We start from the raw sequence: 22,215 nt of genomic DNA, 5'->3' as shown, positions 1-22,215 counted from the left end.
ATATAAATTTGTCAGTTTTATCTAAGCAAATTTTACAGCCGGTTTTTCGTCTGTTTCTAATTTGTCTGCCCCCTTTTCAAGCGTCCTTACACTTCGTGTGAACTTGGTCGTTCGCTGAAGACCTAAGTTATTTCTTAAGTTACTTCTTTCTGTTTCTAGTCTACAAGAAAAGAGCCTCCACATTTACAAAACCTTTTATACGTTGGATATAGGACAGGAAGAAAATTTCACATTGAAATAATCATTGTGATTGTACTTCAGAAGTTCAAAGATGTTAGGCCCTTTTTGAGTTGCTGAGCCTCGTTTTGAAAGCGAGGGTAATCTTAGCCTGTGCCACAGACGAAGCTTAACTCTAGTTAAGTCCGTCCGTGAAACATCGCCGAAATCCTTGTTCTAGGCCCCACCTGTGTACCTGGATGTGAGTACATGTCATGATTGGCCTGTTAAAAAAGCTATTGTCGATTTGCTAATGAGGTTGAAAGGAAATTCGAAGTGCATTTCCGGTAATTTGTTGAGTCCCGTTGGTGGCCCGGAACAAGGATTTCGCGCTGCTTCACAGACGTTACTAACCGGGGTTAAATTACGTCTGCGACGCAGGCTAGGGTAACCTCGATTTGAAAATGAGTGTAAGTGCGAAGTTTATGATTTTGAGTTTTAGTTTTCATGCCATTCGAAGTAGCCTTTGTATAAAAGGTGTGGTTTTTGGCCGTTTGAAGATGCGAATTACGAAAAAATTGAAAATGGCCTACTTTCGTCAAAATGTTTGTGGAATCCAGTCTTTTGTAAAGTACAATAAGTATCACCCTTGACTTTTTTCAGAGAGCAATTGTAGTGAATCTGAGGATGTCGATGTTGATGTTGATGTTGATGTGCCGCCTCATGTGCAGGAGTTAGTGGCCACAGACAATAGTCGGTTTGAAGACTGGGTCATGCAGGTCAAAGCCTTTAGGGTAAGGTGATTTGGTTCAAGTGATAAAGTAACCGGTAACCATGGTAACCATTCGCCACTTCAGATACGAGAAAGAAACTGGAACGGGTTAACTTTCGTAAAGACTTGTGGGACTGTCTCTAAGGAGAGGGAAAAAATTGACCAATAGCTGAGCGGCGTGTTTTCAGAAACAATCCCGGGCCGCAGGGCTGCAAATAAGAGTCGGTCATTGGGCACTGGCCGACCAAAATTTGCTAATGTTCGGACATTATGTCCGGATAATTTTTTTTAACATAAATCATTATACGGTAAGGAAGAATAAAAATCTACCGTGAGTAAATCCTACTTTGTTTTAGAACGATCTCAAAGTCACGAAACAACATTGACTTGGGTAATGAAGTCTTCTTTTACATTGACGTAGTATGTTTTCTGTTTTACCCGAGAGGTATGAAAAAGTTAACGGTTTTGGTGATGTCCGACCAAAATTTTTTGTTTTTGTCCGACCAAGATGGTGTCTAAATAGAACACAAGTCCTTTAAGAGAAAAAATATTATTTGCAGCCCTGAATTCGCGAGACACATTTCGGCTCTAGTTCCCTTCCCTTTTGTAAAGTGGCAAATTGCTGTCAAATCAGAACAACTTAAGCGATGTAACGTAAACTAATTTGTCTCCGTTTCTTGTTAAAACCTGTAGCTATTTTTTCGTGATCTAAGTCCTTTTTCTTTAGGAAGCCCTTATTTTCAAAGGGAAAGCGAAACAAGCTGAAATACAAAAGCTTTATCAAGAAATGCCAGTCAGCCCAGGTGAGGACCAACTTATACAGTAAAAGTGAGCTCGCAACTAACAATCTGCATTTTCCCATTTTCCCATTACCCAAGGTTCTTACATTAATGGTAATTGGCACAAATAAAGGCTTTTTAGGTTCTTAAATAGACTCTTATTTTCTGAAGAAAAAAAATACTCTGTAACGAAGGGTATTTTATCGTTTCCAGCTCATTCTGTAGGTAAAAACCTGTATACCATTACAATTGCAGTGCGAGTGAGAAGGCAGTTAGTCTCCAAAGAGGATCCTGAATGTTGACTTATCTTATTTCCCCAAGTGTACTGCTACAGAATTTTTTACACACCTTAGAAAATAAGAACCTGTGTCAGATCTTTGCCTAAACAGGTTCTTTTATGGAGGGGGCCTAACTGGTATAGTTTAGCGTAACATGTTCTTAGTCGCGGGGTTTTTCTGTGCTATCCGTGAACGAACGAGGCCATTATCCAGCCATTGTCACCAAACAATCTTGGTCAGTAAGGATTTATCGTATGGACAAAAAGATTTTTTTGCGGAGTCTGGTTAGGGGAGGGGGGGAGTGGGGAAGGACGGAGGATCCGTAGGATTAGAGAGGCCCATTTTGCCCGTTGGGTAGCCAGTCGGAGCACAGGATTCTCTTCTCGCTGGGCCAGCCCGATTAGTTCCCTATCAACCTAGAAACCAGCTCTAGAAAAGCAGGGCATGTTTTATTTTGAACAGTGACAAAAGTAGTTTTCTTTGACATTTTTCAGAAGTTGAATCATATGAATGGATTTCAACAAAATGGTTAAAAGACTGGATGAATGACAAGATTGAAACCGCTCCAGTGGATAATACTTCTCTACTGTGTTCTCACGGAAAGTAAGAGGTTAATTTGTGTTGTCTTCTACGGGATAATACGCTGATTTAGCAACAGGACGGGAACGTCAGTTGACGACGGGAAAGCGCGCGGAAAGGACTTAACACGACTTCCGGTGCTCAATTTGCCGCTCTGCCATTGGTCAAGCCAGTTGTTTGATTTGCGCGCGTAGTCGTCAACAGACGTTCCCGGTCTGTTGCTAAATGAGCCTAATAGAGAGCTTGACGGCGGCAACTGGAGTGTCATACCAGCTTTAGGTTTAGATTAGCAAAACAACAACTTTGTACGTACATCACTCTTTTTTGTACAATTCTTTGCCGTCGTTGCACGACTACGTCCTTGCTCCTGGGTTGAACAACATTCTGCTTTTGTGGGGGAGTGAAACTAAAAGATTTAGTTTTATCAACTAATCTGATTAAGTAAATTGACCTTCCCATGACAAAGTACTGGTAGTATAGTATCGTAGATTATGTTTTATCATGGTCTCTTTCTTACGCTATAAATGCCGTTTTTCTACACCAGACTTAATCCAAATGAAATTGTTAACGCCAAGAGGATAAACATGAAAGCCGTAAGTTTTATTTTTACTTTACAAAAAAAACTTTTGTAAGTTATTATCAGTGTGGATTATTACTGAAAGTAACTAGAACGGACAAGAAGCGGATCCAGATTTTGAAAGACCGTAGCGCAAATGTTTGTCGCAAAAGCCCAATTGAATAATCAATCCTTGCTCGAATTGATTATTACGTAGTTACTGCGTTTTTTTTCCTGTTTAACTAAAAACTATTTGTAACAGTTAATATATGTACAGAATATATCCAAAAGGTTTTTTAAGATATTCCTGGAGGCTAAAGTGACTCTTTCGGATTGCCGTAATTTTTTTTTCAGCTAATAGGCAATGTCAACAAAAACTCGCATGCAAAGTTTCAGATCGATACCACCAAACTCTACCGAGATATAGGCGAGCGAATTTTCGTTTCTAGGGCCGATTTAGTTGAAAACGTAAGACACCATACTGCGCCCAAAACACTATCATCTTGCTTTGGAATTCCCCAAGGATGGTCTCGTTGACAGATCGCTGTCTCCCGACGCATTTTTCATCTTTTAGGCCGATGAAATATTTCTTAAATACAGTGGACTACCCAGACTTCAAAGGTGAGTAGATTACTTCACTTACATTAGTAAATACAGCATTTTGATTTCTCGTTGCCCGTTTCAGGTCGTTGGTTTGACATATATGGACATGGACAAAAACACAAATGCTGATATTTATTTTCTTTTGCCTTGCAGTGACTCTCTTTGTATCAACTGCGTAAAAGAAAATTGCAGACGGATCCGATTTGAAGCCCGCCTGGTGGAAGATCACAAGTTTGTTACAGATGCCTTGAAATGTCAATCTACTGATAGGTAAATGAGTTCTTTCCCCAGATATCATTACTTTTTGGCAAGATGCTGAACTCGTCACATCAAAGGAATTCCTCCATTGACTACGAGATACGTTTTTTGAAATGTTGACAGTTTTTTGTTTTTTCCAATGATGTGATCCCAAATCACCCAACATAAGAGACTGAAAAGATGCGGAACATTTTTCTCACTACACAAGAATGCCTAATTGTAACACTCCAAATCCCCGAAATGGTTAATTTAATTCCAGTCCTCTTTCATTACAGTGAATGGTTTCGTATTTGTAAGTGATATTTCGTAGCATGCTGTTTATCAGTTTTTCGCACTTGTTAGTTATTGTCAGTGACGGATTTGGTATTTTCACGCGTTGTCGCAAATTTTAAATCCCTGCAAACTCCACAACACTCGCACACTTGCCGGCTTGGGCTTTGGCAGTGTTCACACTATTTCGGATCGATTTTTGAGCTAGATCAGAAATCGATCCGGTATGGTGTGAACAGCCACAACAGAAAACAGACCCAACCAATCCTTCAACGAACGAAGCGCCACAGTGGCCTTCCGGTACAAGAATTTCATCGAAAAAGTCGTTTCATTTGTGAACTGAATGCCAGTTCTAAATTTTTTTATGATACGATAGCTATCCAGTGAACATAGTGTGGACTTTGCCAAATTTATAGGATGCCAGTGGTAAAGTTTCCTCTCGTGTAAGGCTAAATTTACTCTATTGTCCTTTTTGATATTGCTTTTTGTTTATTTTTAATTTGTTGTGATCCTACCTAGTCGCTCTTTGGTCGAGACTAATTTATTTTTCTGCATCTACATTTCAAGTGAAAAGTTATATTGGGTCGGCAGAAGATCACTTCTTAGATGGAAAAGTTTGGCAATTGAACAAGAATCAGAGAGGCAGAACTTGATTGACCGGTTTCAAAATACAGCCAATCACGACACAGAGGAAGAAGATGAAACGAAAATAACTGGAGATGAGATTAATGATGTTGATATGGGACAGACGCTGAGAAATGGAAAGGAAAAAAAGAAAGAATCACCGCAACAAGACACTCCGGAGGAAGACCTGAATGAACCCGACGCTAAATTCAATGAAGATTTACTTTGTGAACATGGTTAGTTGAGAGTCCTGTCAGTTATCGCAAGCACAATTGCAAGCAAAATAAAGAGTCGAATATCTCTCCTTGTACTTGTGCTTCCTTCTAGATACTTTTTCCGTAAAACAGGAATTGCTTGAAATCTTAAGTGGGCGGTCCAGAAGTTTTTTTTTATCGTGGATCTCCGCCTTACGACCACCCTGTTCATACGCTTAAGTCGGTTTTTACGATTCAACGGAGGTCACATTATCGGGGTTCTACTACAGTAAAACCCAAAGTTGTCACTAAAGCCTTTTACAGCACAGTCATTGTTGTGGACCAGTGAAATCTCAAATTTATTAAATGTCACTTGGTCATGTGCTGAAAAACTTGGATGGAGGCGAGTGTCGGTCAGTTTTATCTGGTTCTGCAGTCCTTTGCTGGCGGTTTCAATATTTTATCGTTGTGTACTGATTTGTTCAGAAAAAAAAATGAAAACCAACAACAAAACAAATAGAAAACAAGCAAAACCAACCAAACAAACAAGAGAAAACTCTGACAAACTTTTTCTTACCGTGTTGTCGTTTTTTATTTATGTTTTGTAGAAGACTTATCTTCGGAAGAATCATGTCGGCGGCTTGTTTCAGATGCTGTCTGGCAGAGGTTAAAATATTACTTTCCCGCTGCTTGCGAGTTTACGAGTATTCACTCAGTATGCAGATTATGTCAGGTAAGACTTGATTCTTTTCAGCCAGCCATCCTTTTAGTTGATAACCACACCACGCATGCGAGTTGCGTGATGCCAAACAACAGCTGCTTAGGAATGACCGGTATAATGTTAAGGTGCTATTGAGCATGATAAACCCTTCAAATACACCTTATAAAGGGGAGAATTTCACGAGTTCAAGTTTGGAAATGAGTAGATGAAATTTTTAAAAGAGCAGTTCAAATGGTTTTTAACCATGATACGTTGGACGAGCAAATTTCACCACCAATTGAGCCTCGCGTGTACGCAAAATTTTGGGGAATTCTTTTACAGCTATTTCGAGAAAGGTCGTCGGAAAAGGTCTGATCGCGACAATCCCGACAGGTAATATGGCGATATGATCAGTGCACTGTTCCTGACACTGTAGCTGTCGAACTTACTTTTGCTGCTTTCCTTTAGCACTAGCAAACATATGTCCATGGCCTCTCGTGCCCTTGTTTCAAATTTCTGCGAAGAACAGAGAACCCAAAACAAACAAAATACCTTTCGGGATTGTCGCGTGCACTTTTTCCGAAAACCTTTCTCGAAATAGCTGTATACAAAACTTCGCAACTTTACCATTTTCAAGCAAGGCTTGGTGGTGAAATTTGCTCGTCTGACTTAAACATACTCACCTGACCAGTAAAGGTAAGAAGAATAAAAACCTTCTAGATGACAGGTTATTTTGAACCTTTTTTCCTTGTGCAGGCGGAAGATGAAGAGGAACGACAGAAAACCGAAGTTCACAGATTACTGGCATCAGAACAAAGGTCTGCATTAACGCAGCTTTATTCTGAGAGACAACGGCCGTCCTTGGATAATGATGTGAGTAATAAAAGAACATTCATTCTTAAAGTTTAAAAAGTTAAATATCCTGTTTCTTCATATTTCCAAACTCCCAGAGGCACTTTATTCCGTCCTCACTTCAGACCGACTAAATTCACGCCGAGCTAAGGGACAAATGTATTTTGGGGAACGACTTAAAGAGATATCAGTCCGAGTCTGTCTTTTAACTTAAACAACAACAACAATAAAAAAACACTAAAAAAAGAACAGTTTTCTTATTTATTTTTGTAATATATCACTCACTAAAACCACTTTGATGTTTATGCTTCTTTAGATTTCTCCAAGGTGTTTTCCTTTAGTGTTCTGTAAAAACTTTTCTAGCGTTTCCTTTTTTTTGCTTTCAGGATCCGGTCGTTGCTCGTGCTGTTTCAAAAGACTTTTTAGATCAATGGAGACAGTTTGTAAGGTAATGCTTCTTCTCCGATATTTTGTGGATAATCACAGAAAACCGGGTGCAGTCAATTCGATACAATTGATTCATCGGTACCAGCAGAACCCGTTAAGAAACGACAAGGTAATGGGAGCCAAAATACCTCCTGCAATGATTTCTGGGATCGTTACCAGGGACTCGCCGTTTAGTTGTTGGCCGACTTGTCACGTGTCCATGTTCTTAGCAACAGTCCCAGAAGTGAAAATGAAGAAATGATCGTTGCAGTGAACGCAATTTATGCAATTGCGTAAAGAAGCCTGAAAAAAATTCAGGACTTCAACGGGGTTTGAACCCGTAACCTCGCGATTACCGGTGCGATGCTCTACCAACTGAGCTATGAAGCCACTGACGTTGGGAGCAGGTCAATTGTTGGTTCATATGTTCCCGTGAAAGAAATGAGTGTTAATGATATATGAAATAAATCATATATGAACTGCGGAAATGAAATCAAAATGAAGAAATGATCGTCGTAGTGAACGCAATTTATGCAATTGCGTAAAGAAGCCTGAAAAAAAAAAAAAAGATTTATTTCATAGATCATTAACTCCCAGAAGTCTTTGGGAAAGTTAAAGGGACAGGTTGACGGATAAGCGCATGCTCGTTAATTAAATAACTTTTTTCCAATTTATTATTAATTTTATCGGTTAATAATCCCACTCACATGTATCTCAGCGATCTCAGAGTGTATTTCAAAGTAGAAGTGTATTTCAGAGTAACCTGAAGTAGGATGGAGGAGAACTAAAATCGCAGAAAAAATTAGTAGATTACCCTACCACTACCAACGTTGAATTTATTGTTGACCCGAAGGTTTTATTCCGTGGTTGATTAATTTACAGCTATTTGCACATAAGTTGATCAAGTGACTGCCAGGGGAGTGTGCAGATTGGTTCTTTCACAAAATTATGACATGATCGTATTGTTCGCAAGGACGATACAGCATGTCCCGGAAGAAAACATGCTTTTGATAAATGAGCATGCGCTGAACCGTGAACCTGTTCCTTTAACTCGGTGCATTTTTCTTCTCGTGTCTAGAGTGACCAATGTCCTCTAACCTTAAATTAGCCGTAGAGGTAGAATGGGTTATTGAATACCTTACAAGCAGTGTGGACTGAATTGCTAAGGTTTACAATGTATAGAAAAAAGGTATGAATTATAATATCAAAAATACTTGCATGCTAGCTACATGAATCCTACAACTACGAAAACTAACTATGAATTGTTAAAAAAATAACTGCGCATTTGTTAATAAAGGTGTCACGGCATCTATTGGTCTTGAATGGCTTTACACGGTATGACGTAAAGTTCTGAGGTCCTTAGAGGGTCACTCGTTGAATGGTATGAGAGATTGCAAAACATCAAGGGGATTTTCTACGATTTTGTTAAAAATGTTTTTACACAGCTCTGTCCTTCTTTGCTCTAACGTAAGAAGGCCTGAAAGTGACAGGGCGTCTGACTAGTGCACTTCGTAACCAACGTAGAGGTTAGCCTTAAGGGCGAGGTTCGACTGTTTTAACCGTTGGGTTCATCTCCGATGTATTTGTCCCTTTTGTTTTTTTATAGGTACCCGAGAGGAAACTCTCCACCAGAAAGTATAAAGAATGCTCCTCTTCTTTGCTGCCATGAAAAGTTTCTGTTTAATCCCGAGTGTGAAGACGAGGAAAATGGCGCAAGCGAAGAGTAAGTTGTTATACAGACTGCTTTTTCCAGGGCTCTTCTCTTTTGAGTGGGAACGAGGTTGGTTGTTGTAGGGCATGCTTCAGTCCTTCTTTTCTCGTATGATCCCTCAAGTAATCTACCCTCCTGAAGAACGCCTTTGCAAATTAAACTCTTTAGCCTGTATGTTCTGTTTTCCCAATAGACGTGCCAAGAGAACTTGACCATCTGTCGTTTTGTAAGTTATGCGTAGATATGCACATGAGTAAGACGAAATTTGAAAGAAACAGTTCTCTAGAGTGTTATCACAGGACCTGTATTAGGAAAACAAAAGATACAAGCTAAAGAGGTCTATTGTGAAGGAGTGTCCCAAGTTTTCGCTCGTGCTCATTCCTAGTCAAAAAACCTTCACCGAAACTCGAATGTAAGTATTGTAGCTGGTTGATGAGGTGTTTGAAGCGGGCTTACTAACTGAGCTATGAAAACTCATGCATTGAGAGTAGGCCAATTTTTAGAGTTCATCTTACTCGTGAAAGGCATGAAACATAGAATAAAGTTAATGAGAACTGGGAAAATACTAGTCTAAATGAAGATATGACCATCGCAGTTGTAGGCCCTGGATCTTTTTTAGGCTTAATTGACAATTGTTGAATTTGCGTTGACAACTGCAATGATCATACCTTCATTTAGACTTGGATCAAAGACACCTGATTTATCTGGCGATAGGTCACGATCATTTGAAAATCACTTTGAACAGGTAGATAACTGCAACTGCCGATTTATTCCTTAATTCACCATTTAGTGCACATCTCACAAAATACACCTTGTCTTCTCCCCAAAATTTTGCATAGTCGCTGTCTTCAGCTTCTCGGGGGATACCAGGGGAAATATAGGGGGAGATTGGTAAACAAAGTGTAATATTGGAGGTGAGCAAATGGCCAATGAAATACTCCTTTCTGGCAGGTTATGTTACATCTGGCAGCATGAGTGGAACATACTCACCCAAAACTACCCATACGACCACGTGATAACGGTAACAAAAAATGTAACGGAAGACGGCGTCAGACAGTTGGCTACTTGCCCCGGTGAGTCACAACGTGATATTCAATTTTTTATCGTAAAGATTGCCATTTGAGACTATCGTACATCAAGGGACCTGACGGGGGTCTCCTCAATCAGTCAATCATCCAATCAATCAAACTTCGTGCAACAGTGTGCTGCAATAATTGTGGGATTGAGTATCACCTTTCGTCGTACTAAAACAATGGTTGTAGCTAATCGCAACAGTCAGAGGCCTTCGAATAAACCAATGAAATTTCGAAATACACCTAATTTAACGTCAGGCATAGTTAATCGCTGATTGGCTGATAAATTGCAAAGCATTCTTGGTTCCTAACCACGTGACAAGAGGGCCATGTTGGTGGTCAAAACATGCTTTTTTTTCCGTCACTAATTTGCGTACAAAAGTTAAGTTTTTCACTTAATTCCTCGAATGGTCGACATAATGGTGCGAGCTAGTCGTGATTCATAACAACGTTTCTGCAGTGCAATTTGCAGTGGAATTTATTCTATACGTTCAGCACGTATCACAAGTGCTGGCGATCATGGCAGTTTTGTTTTCACATTAAACCTTTGACAGAAATGCATGGATTGGAATTTGGAGTTGATCTCTTCGCAGACAATCTCTAGTTTTGTTCTACACGTATTGGGTTGGACGATGAAATTAACCATTTTGCTTTTACGCGTTGCGACAGATGTTTGTCCAGAGTGTGCCACAGCTCGGATACAAGCTAGAGCGCAACACGTGGAAAACTACCGCTATGGCACCATATATGTTCGGAAAATTACTAAGGATCACAGCGAAAAGGAAGTGCAACAAATCTTAAATGATGTAAGTGCAGTGACTTTTTTAAATTCCTGTATTTCATACAATCTTCTACTCTGTTTAGGATCTTAATTGTAATAACCTATTGGACATTACTTACTCAGTAAGGTGTTGTTCATGTATGTAGGTTCTCATTGTGTTCTAATTGTAAAACTGTTGCAGTTTAAGATTCTGTGAACTGTCTATTGTCCACCTACCTCCCCACTCCAAACGGAATGTTAACGCCGACTTCTCTCTTAGGACAAAATTTTGGGTTAGGGAATTGAACTGAACTAAGTTCGTCTAGGTCGTGAAAACTGTGACAACTGTTTCAACCATGTTGACCTCCATTTTGGTGGCCCTGATTTCAATTCCCGCCCTGACCACAAGCCGCTCTCGAAAATCATTATTGTCTTTTTTTGTCGAAAAGGGAGAGTGCCCGTCTGCTAAGCAAGGTAAACAACACGGCAGCTGGAAACTTGGTTGTTGTGGTCTTTGTGACGAGCTTCTACAGTAACAGATTATTTTTAATTGTTTTCAGAGTTTCAATTCCCCAAGTAGAGATTGTGATTCCCCATCGGATCCCGATTTTCAGGTCAGTGACAGAGTCATTCAGATTGTTTAAAAAAATTTAGATTTTTAACAGTGTCAGAATAAAGCACAGACTTTGTTTCCCTCGAGGGAATTTTGTTCGGGCTTCACAAAAATTCAGTCGTTTGGGCCTAAGTAATGAGAGGCAAAATACATTAGGGAGGTTAAGCAACAATGACTGCGACGGCTAAAAAACGTCACTTAAAAAGTGAAGTCGCGCTGTTTCAAACTTAGTCGTGCTTATTCCATCTCGTTCAACTCGTCAAATGTAGACAATTTTATCTGGTGATGAATTCTAACAGGTTGTATCGAAGTTAGGAAAAGAAAAAGAAAGTCGTTATCTTATGTTCACGTCTTACACAAAGCGTGAAATTAGGCCTTTTCACGTTGTAGTCGTGCAGTGGCAGAAAAGTAATACAAAAGTGTGATGCACGCGCAGGGTTGTGTTTTTGCCGTTCTCGTTGACGTCGCCGTCGTCGTTGCTTAAGCTCCCCAGTAACTCGAACGCAACGGGAAACTTATGGTACAAAGGGAGAAAAAGAAACCGCGTATATTTTTTTTCCTTTTTTCTTAGAAAGATTTAGGAGTGGCGGCCCACCTTATTACTTTTGGTATGACCCAAAGGTTTGGAACATGATTTTGCGCTAGCTATGTTAAAATTGGCCGATTTTTAGTTACCTTATTGACTCGAATAAACGCCGGGCCCAACCTGAATTGTGTAATCTTCACCATCCAGACAATTACGATTCTATCTCAGCGGAAAAAAAAAAGACTTGTTTGCAAATTAATTTGTTCATTGATTCAACTTTTCTAATCAGACGCCACCGGACAGCAAGAAACCGAAGTTAAACCGCGATTCTCGAACGCGTAGAAGCTCAAGGTAACTTCTTCCGCTCTCCCTTTGTTTTTTCTTTTTTTTTCTATTCTTTTAAAAGCTAACGCTTTTTCATGTTTACGACAGGCATCGAAAACAACGAGGAGAAATTTCTCTTACCGTCGGGTCAACGGAAACATTGAGAGATGTTAAACTGCAGGTAATTTTTAATAACCCTTGTGAAGATTTTCGGTGTCATCTTGACAGTTAGGCACGCGTGTCACCTCGTTCTCAGGGCCCCCTCCAACTGGGCCTCCGGAGCGAGTAAGAGAGGACCTTGGGCACGAGGGCACGCTCGTGAGAAATAAGAATGATTTACATTTTTTTACATATTCACTCTCTCATAGGATTCCGTTGAGTATTTTTAGCGCAAATTAAGTGAGTAAGAATGATAAGGATATGTAAATGACTGCACCAAATGTTAACAAAGATTCGCTGATATGCCGCTCCTGGAAATCAAGTCTTAAAAAAATATTTAGTCTTTGTATTATTTCGGGCACAAACTCGTGAATTTTTTTCTTTTTAGCTGATGAAGAGCTTTTCAGCGATGCCTATGGATCAGCATCTCACGTTAAATGGCATTAAACTTACTGATGATGAAGCCACGCTCATCTCGTTAGGAATCAGACCAGGATCTCTGTTGCTACTCAAGGTTTGTGAGGATAGTATATGGCTGTACTAAATCCCCGAGCGGGCAAAATGAAACCAATCCTATATTCTGGATGGCTACCCGAGCAGATAATGAGAACGCGTGAGCAAGGGAGCAAGGAAACAGGGGAACAAGGGAACAGGTGAATAAGGCAATCGGGGAACAGGAAAATAGGGAAAGAAGGGAACAAAGTAGCCACTGTACAGACACCCCTTCCCCTCAGAAAAAAATCGGGAGGAGAGACGTTTGTGAATCGCCGTCGTTAATCGTGTTCCGATGTATATTTGCATATTTTTTCTGTTGTTTTTTCTCTGGCGGTTGGAAAAGTGTTGACAGAGCAACACGACTGTGGAATCTTGTTATTTATAACTGAGTATGTTATGCTTGGAAGAACTCAACACGTACATGTTCGATTTCCTGTGGTTTTGATATGGGAAGCACTGTTTACATTTCCAGTCAAAGTTTTCATGCAGGAGTTGATCTATTCGATGATTTCGAGAAGGTTTCACGTGAGGAGTTGTTCACTTCTAATCAGCAAGAATTAAAGCTCTACGTTAGTCCAATTTTACGAGTCATGACCGGCACATGCGACATAGTTCACAAACTAGCCAAAAATCTTCCACGCAATGTTCATATATAAGCGTTGATTTATGAACAGACGCACCCACAACTGGTGCAGCAGACATCGGTATTCTCAGTTCACATGCTTATTCCCGAGAGCCGAAATACAAGTCAACGTATATTTAATGTGGTAAGCTGTCCAAAGGCTGAGGTTCCCCCAGGGGATCTCCTCTAAGATTCACAATCACATAAAAAACGTAAAGCGCGCGCTCTGATTCGTCCGTTAGCCATCTACCACTTACCCGTGGGTGCACGCCAAAAAACTGAGCTACCGCGGTATAATTGAGGCAAATTCAGCAAAACATCCCCTTGTTACCTCTGTCACCCCTTGTTCCCCCTTGTTCCCTTATTACCCCTTGCTACCCCTGTTACGCCTTCCTCCCCTTGTTACCCCTCTTCCTCCTAGTTACCTCTGTTACCCCTGTTGCCCCTCTTTACCCCTGTTACCCCTTGTTACCATTGTTACCCCTTGTTACCATTGTTACCACTTGTTACCCTTTGTTACCCTTGTTACCCCTTGTTACCCCTTGTAACCCTCGTTACCCCTTGTTACTCTTGTTACCCTTGTTACCCCTTCTTACCCTTTTTACCCCTTGTTACCCCTTGTCACCCTTGTTCCCCTTTGTTACCCTTTCTTACCCTTGTTACCCCTTGTTACCCTTATTACCCTTTGTTACCCTAGTTACCCCTTGTTACCCTTTGTTACCCTTGTTACCCCTTGTTACCCTTGTTACCCTTTGTTACCCTTTGTTACCCTTGTTACCCCTTCTTACCCTTCTTACCCTTGTTACCCCTTGTTACCCTTCTTACCCTTGCCTTGTTACCCCTTGTTACTCCTTGTTACCCTTGTTACCCCTTGTTACCTTTGTTACCCTTGTTACCCCTTGTTACTCCTTCTTACCCCTTGTTACCCTTTGTTACCCTTCTTACCCCTTGTTACCCCTTGTAACCCTCGTTACCCCTTGTTACTCTTGTTATCCTTGTTACCCCTTGTTACCCTTGTTCCCCTTTGTTCCCCTTTGTTACCCTTGTTACCCATTGTTACCCTTATTACCTTTGTTACCCTTGTTACCCCTTGTTACCCTTATTACCTTTGTTACCCTTGTTACCCCTTGTTACCCTTGTTACCCTAGTTACCCTTGTTACCCCCGTTACCCCTTGTTACCCTTGTTACCTCTTGTTACCCTTGTTACCCCTTGTTGACCTTTTTACCCCTTGTTACCCCTTGTTACCCTTGTTACCCTTTGTTACCCTTTTTACCCCTTGTTACCCTTGTTACCCCTTGTTACCCTTGTTACCCCTAGTTACCCTTGTAACTCTTTGTTACCCTTGTTACCCCTTGTTAGCCCTTGTTACCCTTGTTACCCCTTGATACCCTTTTTACCCTTGTTACCCCTTGTTACCCTTTGTTACCCTTGTTACCCCTTGTTACCCTTGTTACCCCTAGTTACCCTTGTAACTCTTTGTTACCCTTGTTACCCCTTGTTACCCTTGTTACCTCGTTACCCCTTGTTACCCCTTGTTACCCCTTGTTACTCTTATTACCCTTTGTTACCCTTGTTACCCTTTGTTACCCCTTGATACCCCTTGTTACCCTTTGTTACCCTTGTTACCCTTGTTACCCTTACTTACCCTTGTTACCCCTTGTTACCCTTGTTACCCCTTGGTTACCCTTGTTACCCCTAGTTACCCTTGTTCCCCTTGTTACCCTTGTTACCCTTTGTTACCCTTGTTACCCCTAGTTACCCTTGTAACTCTTTGTTACCCTTGTTACCCCTTGTTAGCCCTTGTTACCCTTGTTACCCCTTGATACCCTTTTTACCCTTGTTACCCCTTGTTACCCTTGTTACCCCTTGTTACCCCTTGTTACCCTTGTTACCCCTTGTTACCCCTTGTTACCCTTTGTTACCCTTGTTACCCTTGTTACCCCTTGTTACCCTTGTTCCCCTTTGTTCCCCTTTTTTACCCTTGTTACCCCTTGTTATCCGTGTTACCCTAGTTACCCCTTGTTACCCTTGTTACCGTTTGTTACCCTTGTTACCCCTCTTCCTCCTAGTTACCTCTGTTACCCCTAATACCCCTCTTTACCCCTGTTACCCCTTGTTAGCCCTGTTACTCCTTGTTACCCTTGTTACCCCTTGTTACCTTTGCTACCCTTGTTACCCCTTGTTACTCCTTGTTACCCCTTGTTACCCTTTGTTACCCTTATTACCATTGTTACCCCTTGTTACCCTTTGTTACCCTTGTTACCCCTTGTTACCCCTTGTAACCCTCGTTACCCCTTGTTACTCTTGTTACCCTTGTTACCCCTTTTACCCTTTTTACCCCTTGTTACCCTTGTTACCCCTTGTTACCCCTTGTTACCCTTATTACCCTTTGTTACCCTAGTTACCCCTTGTTACCCTTTGTTACCCTTGTTACCCCTTGTTACCCTTGTTACCCCTTGTTACCCTTTGTTACCCTTTGTTACCCTTGTTACCCCTTGTTACCCCTTGTTACCCTTATTACCCTTTGTTACCCTAGTTACCCCTTGTTACCCTTTGTTACCCTTGTTACCCCTTGTTACCCTTGTTACCCTTGTTACCCCTTATTACCCTTTGTTACCCTTGTTACCCCTTCTTACCCTTCTTACCCTTGTTACCCCTTTGGTACCCCTTGTTACCCTTGTTACCCTTGCCTTGTTACCCCTTGTTACCCCTGTTACTCCTTGTTACCCTTGTTACCCTTGTTACCCCTTGTTACCTTTGTTACCCTTGTTACCCCTTGTTACCCCTTGTAACCCTCGTTACCCCTTGTTACTCTTGTTACCCTTGTTACCCCTTTTACCCTTTTTACCCCTTGTTACCCTTGTTACCCCTTGTTACCCCTTGTTACCCTTATTACCCTTTGTTACCCTAGTTACCCCTTGTTACCCTTTGTTACCCTTGTTACCCCTTGTTACCCTTGTTACCCCTTGTTACCCTTTGTTACCCTTTGTTACCCTTGTTACCCCTTGTTACCCCTTGTTACCCCTTGTTACCCTTATTACCCTTTGTTACCCTAGTTACCCCTTGTTACCCTTTGTTACCCTTGTTACCCCTTGTTACCCTTGTTACCCTTGTTACCCCTTATTACCCTTTGTTACCCTTGTTACCCATTCTTACCCTTCTTACCCTTGTTACCCCTTTGGTACCCCTTGTTACCCTTGTTACCCTTGCCTTGTTACCCCTTGTTACCCCTGTTACTCCTTGTTACCCTTCTTACCCTTGTTACCCCTTGTTACCTTTGTTACCCTTGTTACCCCTTGTTACCCCTTGTTACCCTTGTTCCCCTTTGTTCCCCTTTGTTACCCTTGTTACCCCTTGTTACCCTTATTACCTTTGTTACCCTTGTTACCCCTTGTTACCCTTATTACCTTTGTTACCCTTGTTACCCCTTGTTACCCCTTGTTACCCTTGTTCCCCTTTGTTCCCCTTTGTTACCCTTGTTACCCCTTGTTACCCTTATTACCTTTGTTACCCTCGTTACCCCTTGTTACCCTTGTTACCTCTTGTTACCCTTGTTACCCCTTGTTACCCTTTTTACCCCTTGTTACTCTTGTTACCCCTTGTTACCCTTGTTACCCCTTGTTACCCTTTGTTACCCCTTGTTACCCATCTTACCCTTGTTACCCCTTGTTACCCTTTGTTACCCTTGTTACCCCTTCTTACCCTTGTTACCCTTAGTTACCCTTGTAACTCTTTGTTACCCTTGTTACCCCTTGTTACCCTTGTTACCCCTTGTTACCCTTCTTACCTCTTGTTACCCCTTGTTACCCTTCTTACCTCTTGTTACCCCTTGTTACCCTTATTACCCCTTGTTACCCTTGTTACCCTTTGTTACCCCTTGATACCCCTTGTTACCCTTTGTTACCCTTGTTACCCTTTGTTACCCTTGTTACCCCCTTGTTACCCTTGTTACCCCTTGGTTACCCTTGTTACCCCTAATTACCCCTTGTTACCCATTGTTACCCATTGTTACCCTTGTTACCCTTTGTTACCCTTGTTACCCCTTCTTACCCTTATTACCCTTGTTACCCCTTTTTACCCCTTGTTACCCTTGTTACCCTTGCCTTGTTACCCCTTGTTACCCTTGTTACCCCTTGTTACCCCTTGTTACCCTTGTTATTCTCGTTACCCCTTGTTACCCTTGTTACCCCTTGTTACCCATATTATCCTTGTTACCCCTTGTTTCATTGTTGCCCCTTGTTACCCTTGTTACCCTTTGTTACCCCTTTGTTACCCTTGTTACCCTTTGTTACCCTTGTTACCCTTTGTTACCCTTGTGACCCCTTCTTACCCTTGTTACCACTTGTTACCCCTTGTTACCCTTGTTACCCTTGCCTTGTTACCCCTTGTTACCCTTGTTACCCCTTGTTACCCCTTGTTACCCTTGTTATTCTCGTTACCCCTTGTTACCCTTGTTACCCCTTGTTACCCATGTTATCCTTGTTACCCCTTGTTTCATTGTTGCCCCTTGTTACCCTTGTTACCCTTTGTTACCCCTTTGTTACCCTTGTTACCCTTTGTTACCCTTGTTACCCTTTGTTACCCTTGTGACCCCTTCTTACCCTTGTTACCACTTGTTACCCCTTGTTACCCTTGTTACCCTTGCCTTGTTACGCCTGTTACTCCTTCTTACCCTTGTTACCCCTTGTTACCTTTGTTACCCTTGTTACCCCTTGTTTCTCCTTCTTACCCCTTGTTACCCTTTGATACCCCTTGTAACCCTCGTTACCCCTTGTTACTCTTGTTACCCCTTGTTACCCCTTGTTACCCTTATTACCGTTGTTACCCCTTGTTACCCTTGTTACCCCTAGTTACCCTTGTTACCCTTGTTACCCCTTGTTACCCTTGTTACCTCTTGTTACCCTTGTTACCCCTTTTTACCCTTTTTACCCCTTGTTACCCCTTGTTACCCTTTGTTACCCTTGTTACCCTTGTTATCCCTTGTTACCCTTAGTTACCCCTTGTTACCCATCTTACCCTTGTTACCCCTTGTTACCCTTGTTAACTCTTGTTACCCCTTGTTACCCTTATTACCCCTTGTTACCCTTTGTTACCCTTTGTTACCCTTATTACCCTTTTTACCCCTGGTTACCTATCTTACCCTTGTTACCCCTTGCTACCCTTTGTTACCCCTAGTTACCCTTGTAACTCTTTGTTACCCTTGTTACCCCTTGTTAGCCCTTGTGACCCTTTGTTACCCTTGTTACCCCTTGTTACCCTTTTTACCCTTGTTACCCCTTGTTACCCTTGTTACCCCTTTTTACCCTTTGTTACCCTTGGTACCCTTTGTTACCCTTGTTACCCCTTGTTACCCTTGTTACCCTTTGTTATCCTTTGTTACCTTTGTTACCCCTTGTTATCCGTGTTACCTTTGTTACCCCTTTTTACCCTTTTTACCCTTTGTTACCCTTGTTACCCTCGTTACCCCTAGTTACCCTTGTTACCCCTTGTTACCCTTTGTTACCCTTCTTACCCCTTGTTATCCTTGTTACCCTTTGTTAACCTTTTTACCCCTTATTACCCCGTGTTACCCTTGTTACCGCTTCTACACTTTTTACCCCTTCTTACCCTAGTTACCCCTTGTTACCCTTTGTTTCCCCTTGTTACCCTTGTTACCCTTTGTTACCCTTGTTACCCTTGTTACCCGTGTTACTCCTTGTTACCCTTGTTCCCCTTTGTTCCCCTTTGTTACCCTTGTTACCCATTCTTACCCTTATTACCCTTGTTACCCCTTGTTACCCTTGCCTTGTTACCCCTTTTTACCCTTTTTCCCCTTTGTTCTCCTTTGTTACCCTTGTTCCCCTTTGTTACCCTTGTTACCCTTATTACCGTTGTTAACCTTGTTACCCCTTGTTACCCTTGTTACCCTGGTTACCCCTTGTTACCCTTGTTACCTCTTCTTACCCTTTTTACCCCTTGTTACCCCTCGTTACCCTTGTTACCCTTTGTTACCCTTTTTACCCCTTGTTACCCTTGTTACCCCTTGTTACCCTTTGTTAGCCCTTGTTACCCATCTTTTCCTTGTTACCCCTTGTTACCCTGTGTTACTCTTGTTACCCCTTGTTACCCTTGCTACCGCTAGTTACCCTTGTAACTCTTTGTTAGTCTTGTTACCCCTGGTTACCCTTGTTACCCCGTGTTACTCTTGTTACCTCTTGTTACCCCTTGTTACCCCTTGTTACCCTTGTTACCCTTTGTTACCCTTGTTACCCTTTGTTACCCCTTGATACCCCTTGTTACTCTTTGTTACCCTTGTTACCCTGTGTTACCCTTGTTACCCCTTGTTACCCTTTTTACCCCTTGGTTACCCTTGTTACCCCTTGTTACCCTTTTTCCCCTTTGTTCTCCTTTGTTACCCTTGTTCCCCTTTGTTACCCCTTGATACCCCTTGTTACTCTTTGTTACCCTTGTTATGCCTTGTTACCCTTGTTACCCTTTGTTACCCTTGTTACCCTTTGTTACCCATTGATACCCCTTGTTACTCTTTGTTACCCTTGTTACCCTTGTTACCCCTTGTTACCCTTGTTACCCCTCGGTTACCCTTGTTACCCCTAGTTACCCATGTTACCCTTTGTTACCCTTTTTACCCCTTGTTTCATTGTTGCCCCTTGTTACCCTTGTTACCCTTTGTTACCCCTTGATACCCCTTGTTACCCTTTGTTACCCTTTGTTACCCTTGTTACCCTTGTTACCCTTTGTTACCCTTGTTACCCCTTCTTACCCTTGTTACCCCTTCTTACCCTTGTTACCCTTGCCTTGTTATCCCTGTTACTCCTTGTTACCCTTGTTACCCCTTGTTACCTTTGTTACCCTTGTTACCCCTTGTTACTCCTTGTTACCCCTTGTTACCCTTTGTTACCCTTCTTACCCTTTGTTACCCCTTGTAACCCTCGTTACCCCTTGTTACTCTTGTTACCCTTGTTACCCCTTTTTACCCCTTGTTCCCCTTGTTCCCCTTTGTTCCCCTTTGTTACCCTTGTTATCCCTTGTTACCCTTATTACCCTTGTTACCCTTTTTACCCCTTGTTACCCTTGTTACCCCTTGTTACCCTTATTACCCCTTGTTACCCTTGTTACTCTTTGTTACCCTTTTTACCCCTTGTTACCCTTGCTACACGTTTTACCCCTTTTTACCCTTGATACCCCTTGTTACCCTTTGTTACCCTTGTTACCCTTTGTTACCCCTTGATACCCCTTGTTACCCTTTGTTACCCTTGTTACCCCTTGGTGACCCTTGTTACCCTCTAGTTACCCTTGTTACCCTTTGTTACCCTTGTTACCCTTTTTACCCTTGTTACCCTTTGTTACCCTTGTTACCCCTGGTTACCTATCTTACCCTTGTTACCCCTTGTTACCCTTTGTTATTCCTAGTTACCCTTGTAACTCTTTGTTACCCTTGTTACCCCTTGGTAGCCCTTGTGACCCTTTGTTATCCTTGTTACCCCTTGTTACCCTTTTTACCCTTGTTACCCCTTGTTACCCTTGTTACTCCTTGTTACCCTTGTTACCCCTTGTTACCCTTGTTACCCCTTGTTACCCTTTGTTACCCTTGTTACCCTTTGTTACCCTTGTTACCCCTTGTTACCCTTTGTTACCGCTGTTACCCCTTGTTATCCGTGTTACCCTTGTTACCCCTTGTTACCCTTGTTACCCTTGTTACCCTCGTTACCCCTAGTTACCCTTATTACCCCTTGTTACCCTTTGTTACCCTTGTTACCCTTGTTACCCCTTGTTATCCTTGTTTCCCTTTGTTACCCTTTGTTACCCTTGTTACCCCTTCTTACCCTTATTACCCTTGTTACCCCTTGTTACCCTTGCCTTGTTACCCCTTGTTACTCTTTTTCCCCTTTGTTCTCCTTTGTTACCCTTGTTCCCCTTTGTTACCCTTGTTACCCTTATTACCGTTGTTAACCTTGTTACCCCTTGTTACCCTTGTTACCCTTGTTACCCCTAGTTCCCCTTGTTACCCTCGTTACCCCTTGTTACCCTTGTTACCTCTTGTTACCCTTTTTACCCCTTGTTACCCCTCGTTACCCTTGTTACCCTTTGTTACCCTTTTTACCCCTTGTTACCCTTGTTATCCCTTGTTACCCTTTGTTACCCCTTGTTACCCATCTTTTCCTTGTTACGCCTTCTTACCCTGTGTTACTCTTGTTACCCCTTGTTACCCTTGCTACCGCTAGTTACCCTTGTAACTCTTTGTTACTCTTCTTACCCCTTTTTACCCTTGTTACCCCTTGTTACTCTTGTTACCTCTTCTTACCCCTTGTTACCCCTTGTTACCCTTGTTACCCTTTGTTACCCTTGTTACCCTTTGTTACCCCTTGATACCCCTTGTTACTCTTTGTTACCCTTGTTACCCTTTGTTACCCTTGTTACCCCTTGTTTCCCTTGTTACCCCTTGGTTACCCTTGTTACCCCTAGTTACCCTTGTTACCCTTTGTTACCCTTTTTACCCCTTGTTTCATTGTTGCCCCTTGTTACCCTTGTTACCCTTTGTTACCCCTTGATACCCCTTGTTACCCTTTGTTACCCTTGTTACCCTTTGTTACCCTTGTTACCCTTGTTACCCTTTGTTACGCTTGTTACCCCTTCTTACCCTTGTTACCCCTTGTTACCCTTTTTACCCTTGCCTTGTTACCCCTGTTACTCCTTCTTACCCTTGTTACCCCTTGTTACCTTTGTTACTCTTGTTACCCCTTCTTACTCCTTGTTACCCCTTGTTACCCTTTGTTACCCTTCTTACCCCTTGTTACCCCTTGTAACCCTCGTTACCCCTTGTTACTCTTGTTACCCTTGTTACCCCTTGTTACCCCTTGTTCCCCTTTGTTCCCCTTTGTTACC

General features: G+C 41.9%; 1 protein-coding gene across 1 annotated transcript in view; it reads left to right on the top strand.

Annotated features, from left to right (window-relative positions):
• Positions 1 to 22,215, top strand: part of LOC140943694 (ubiquitin carboxyl-terminal hydrolase 48-like) — a 103,572-nt gene that overhangs the window by 64,265 nt on the left and 17,092 nt on the right. The window contains exons 15-31 of the mRNA XM_073392808.1: positions 820 to 950; positions 1,656 to 1,731; positions 2,480 to 2,588; positions 3,109 to 3,157; positions 3,695 to 3,741; positions 3,877 to 3,993; positions 4,819 to 5,111; positions 5,678 to 5,802; positions 6,526 to 6,642; positions 7,008 to 7,069; positions 8,654 to 8,770; positions 9,710 to 9,831; positions 10,501 to 10,637; positions 11,152 to 11,205; positions 12,020 to 12,081; positions 12,163 to 12,235; positions 12,602 to 12,727. Coding sequence (XP_073248909.1) covers positions 820 to 950; positions 1,656 to 1,731; positions 2,480 to 2,588; positions 3,109 to 3,157; positions 3,695 to 3,741; positions 3,877 to 3,993; positions 4,819 to 5,111; positions 5,678 to 5,802; positions 6,526 to 6,642; positions 7,008 to 7,069; positions 8,654 to 8,770; positions 9,710 to 9,831; positions 10,501 to 10,637; positions 11,152 to 11,205; positions 12,020 to 12,081; positions 12,163 to 12,235; positions 12,602 to 12,727 — 1,817 coding nt within the window. The remainder of the gene's footprint in view (positions 1 to 819; positions 951 to 1,655; positions 1,732 to 2,479; positions 2,589 to 3,108; positions 3,158 to 3,694; positions 3,742 to 3,876; positions 3,994 to 4,818; positions 5,112 to 5,677; positions 5,803 to 6,525; positions 6,643 to 7,007; positions 7,070 to 8,653; positions 8,771 to 9,709; positions 9,832 to 10,500; positions 10,638 to 11,151; positions 11,206 to 12,019; positions 12,082 to 12,162; positions 12,236 to 12,601; positions 12,728 to 22,215) is intronic.

The sequence above is a fragment of the Porites lutea genome, chromosome 1 (genome assembly GCF_958299795.1).
Source record: "Porites lutea chromosome 1, jaPorLute2.1, whole genome shotgun sequence".
Taxonomy (NCBI): Eukaryota; Metazoa; Cnidaria; class Anthozoa; order Scleractinia; family Poritidae; genus Porites; species Porites lutea.
This window is presented reverse-complemented; position numbering and strand designations above follow the sequence as displayed.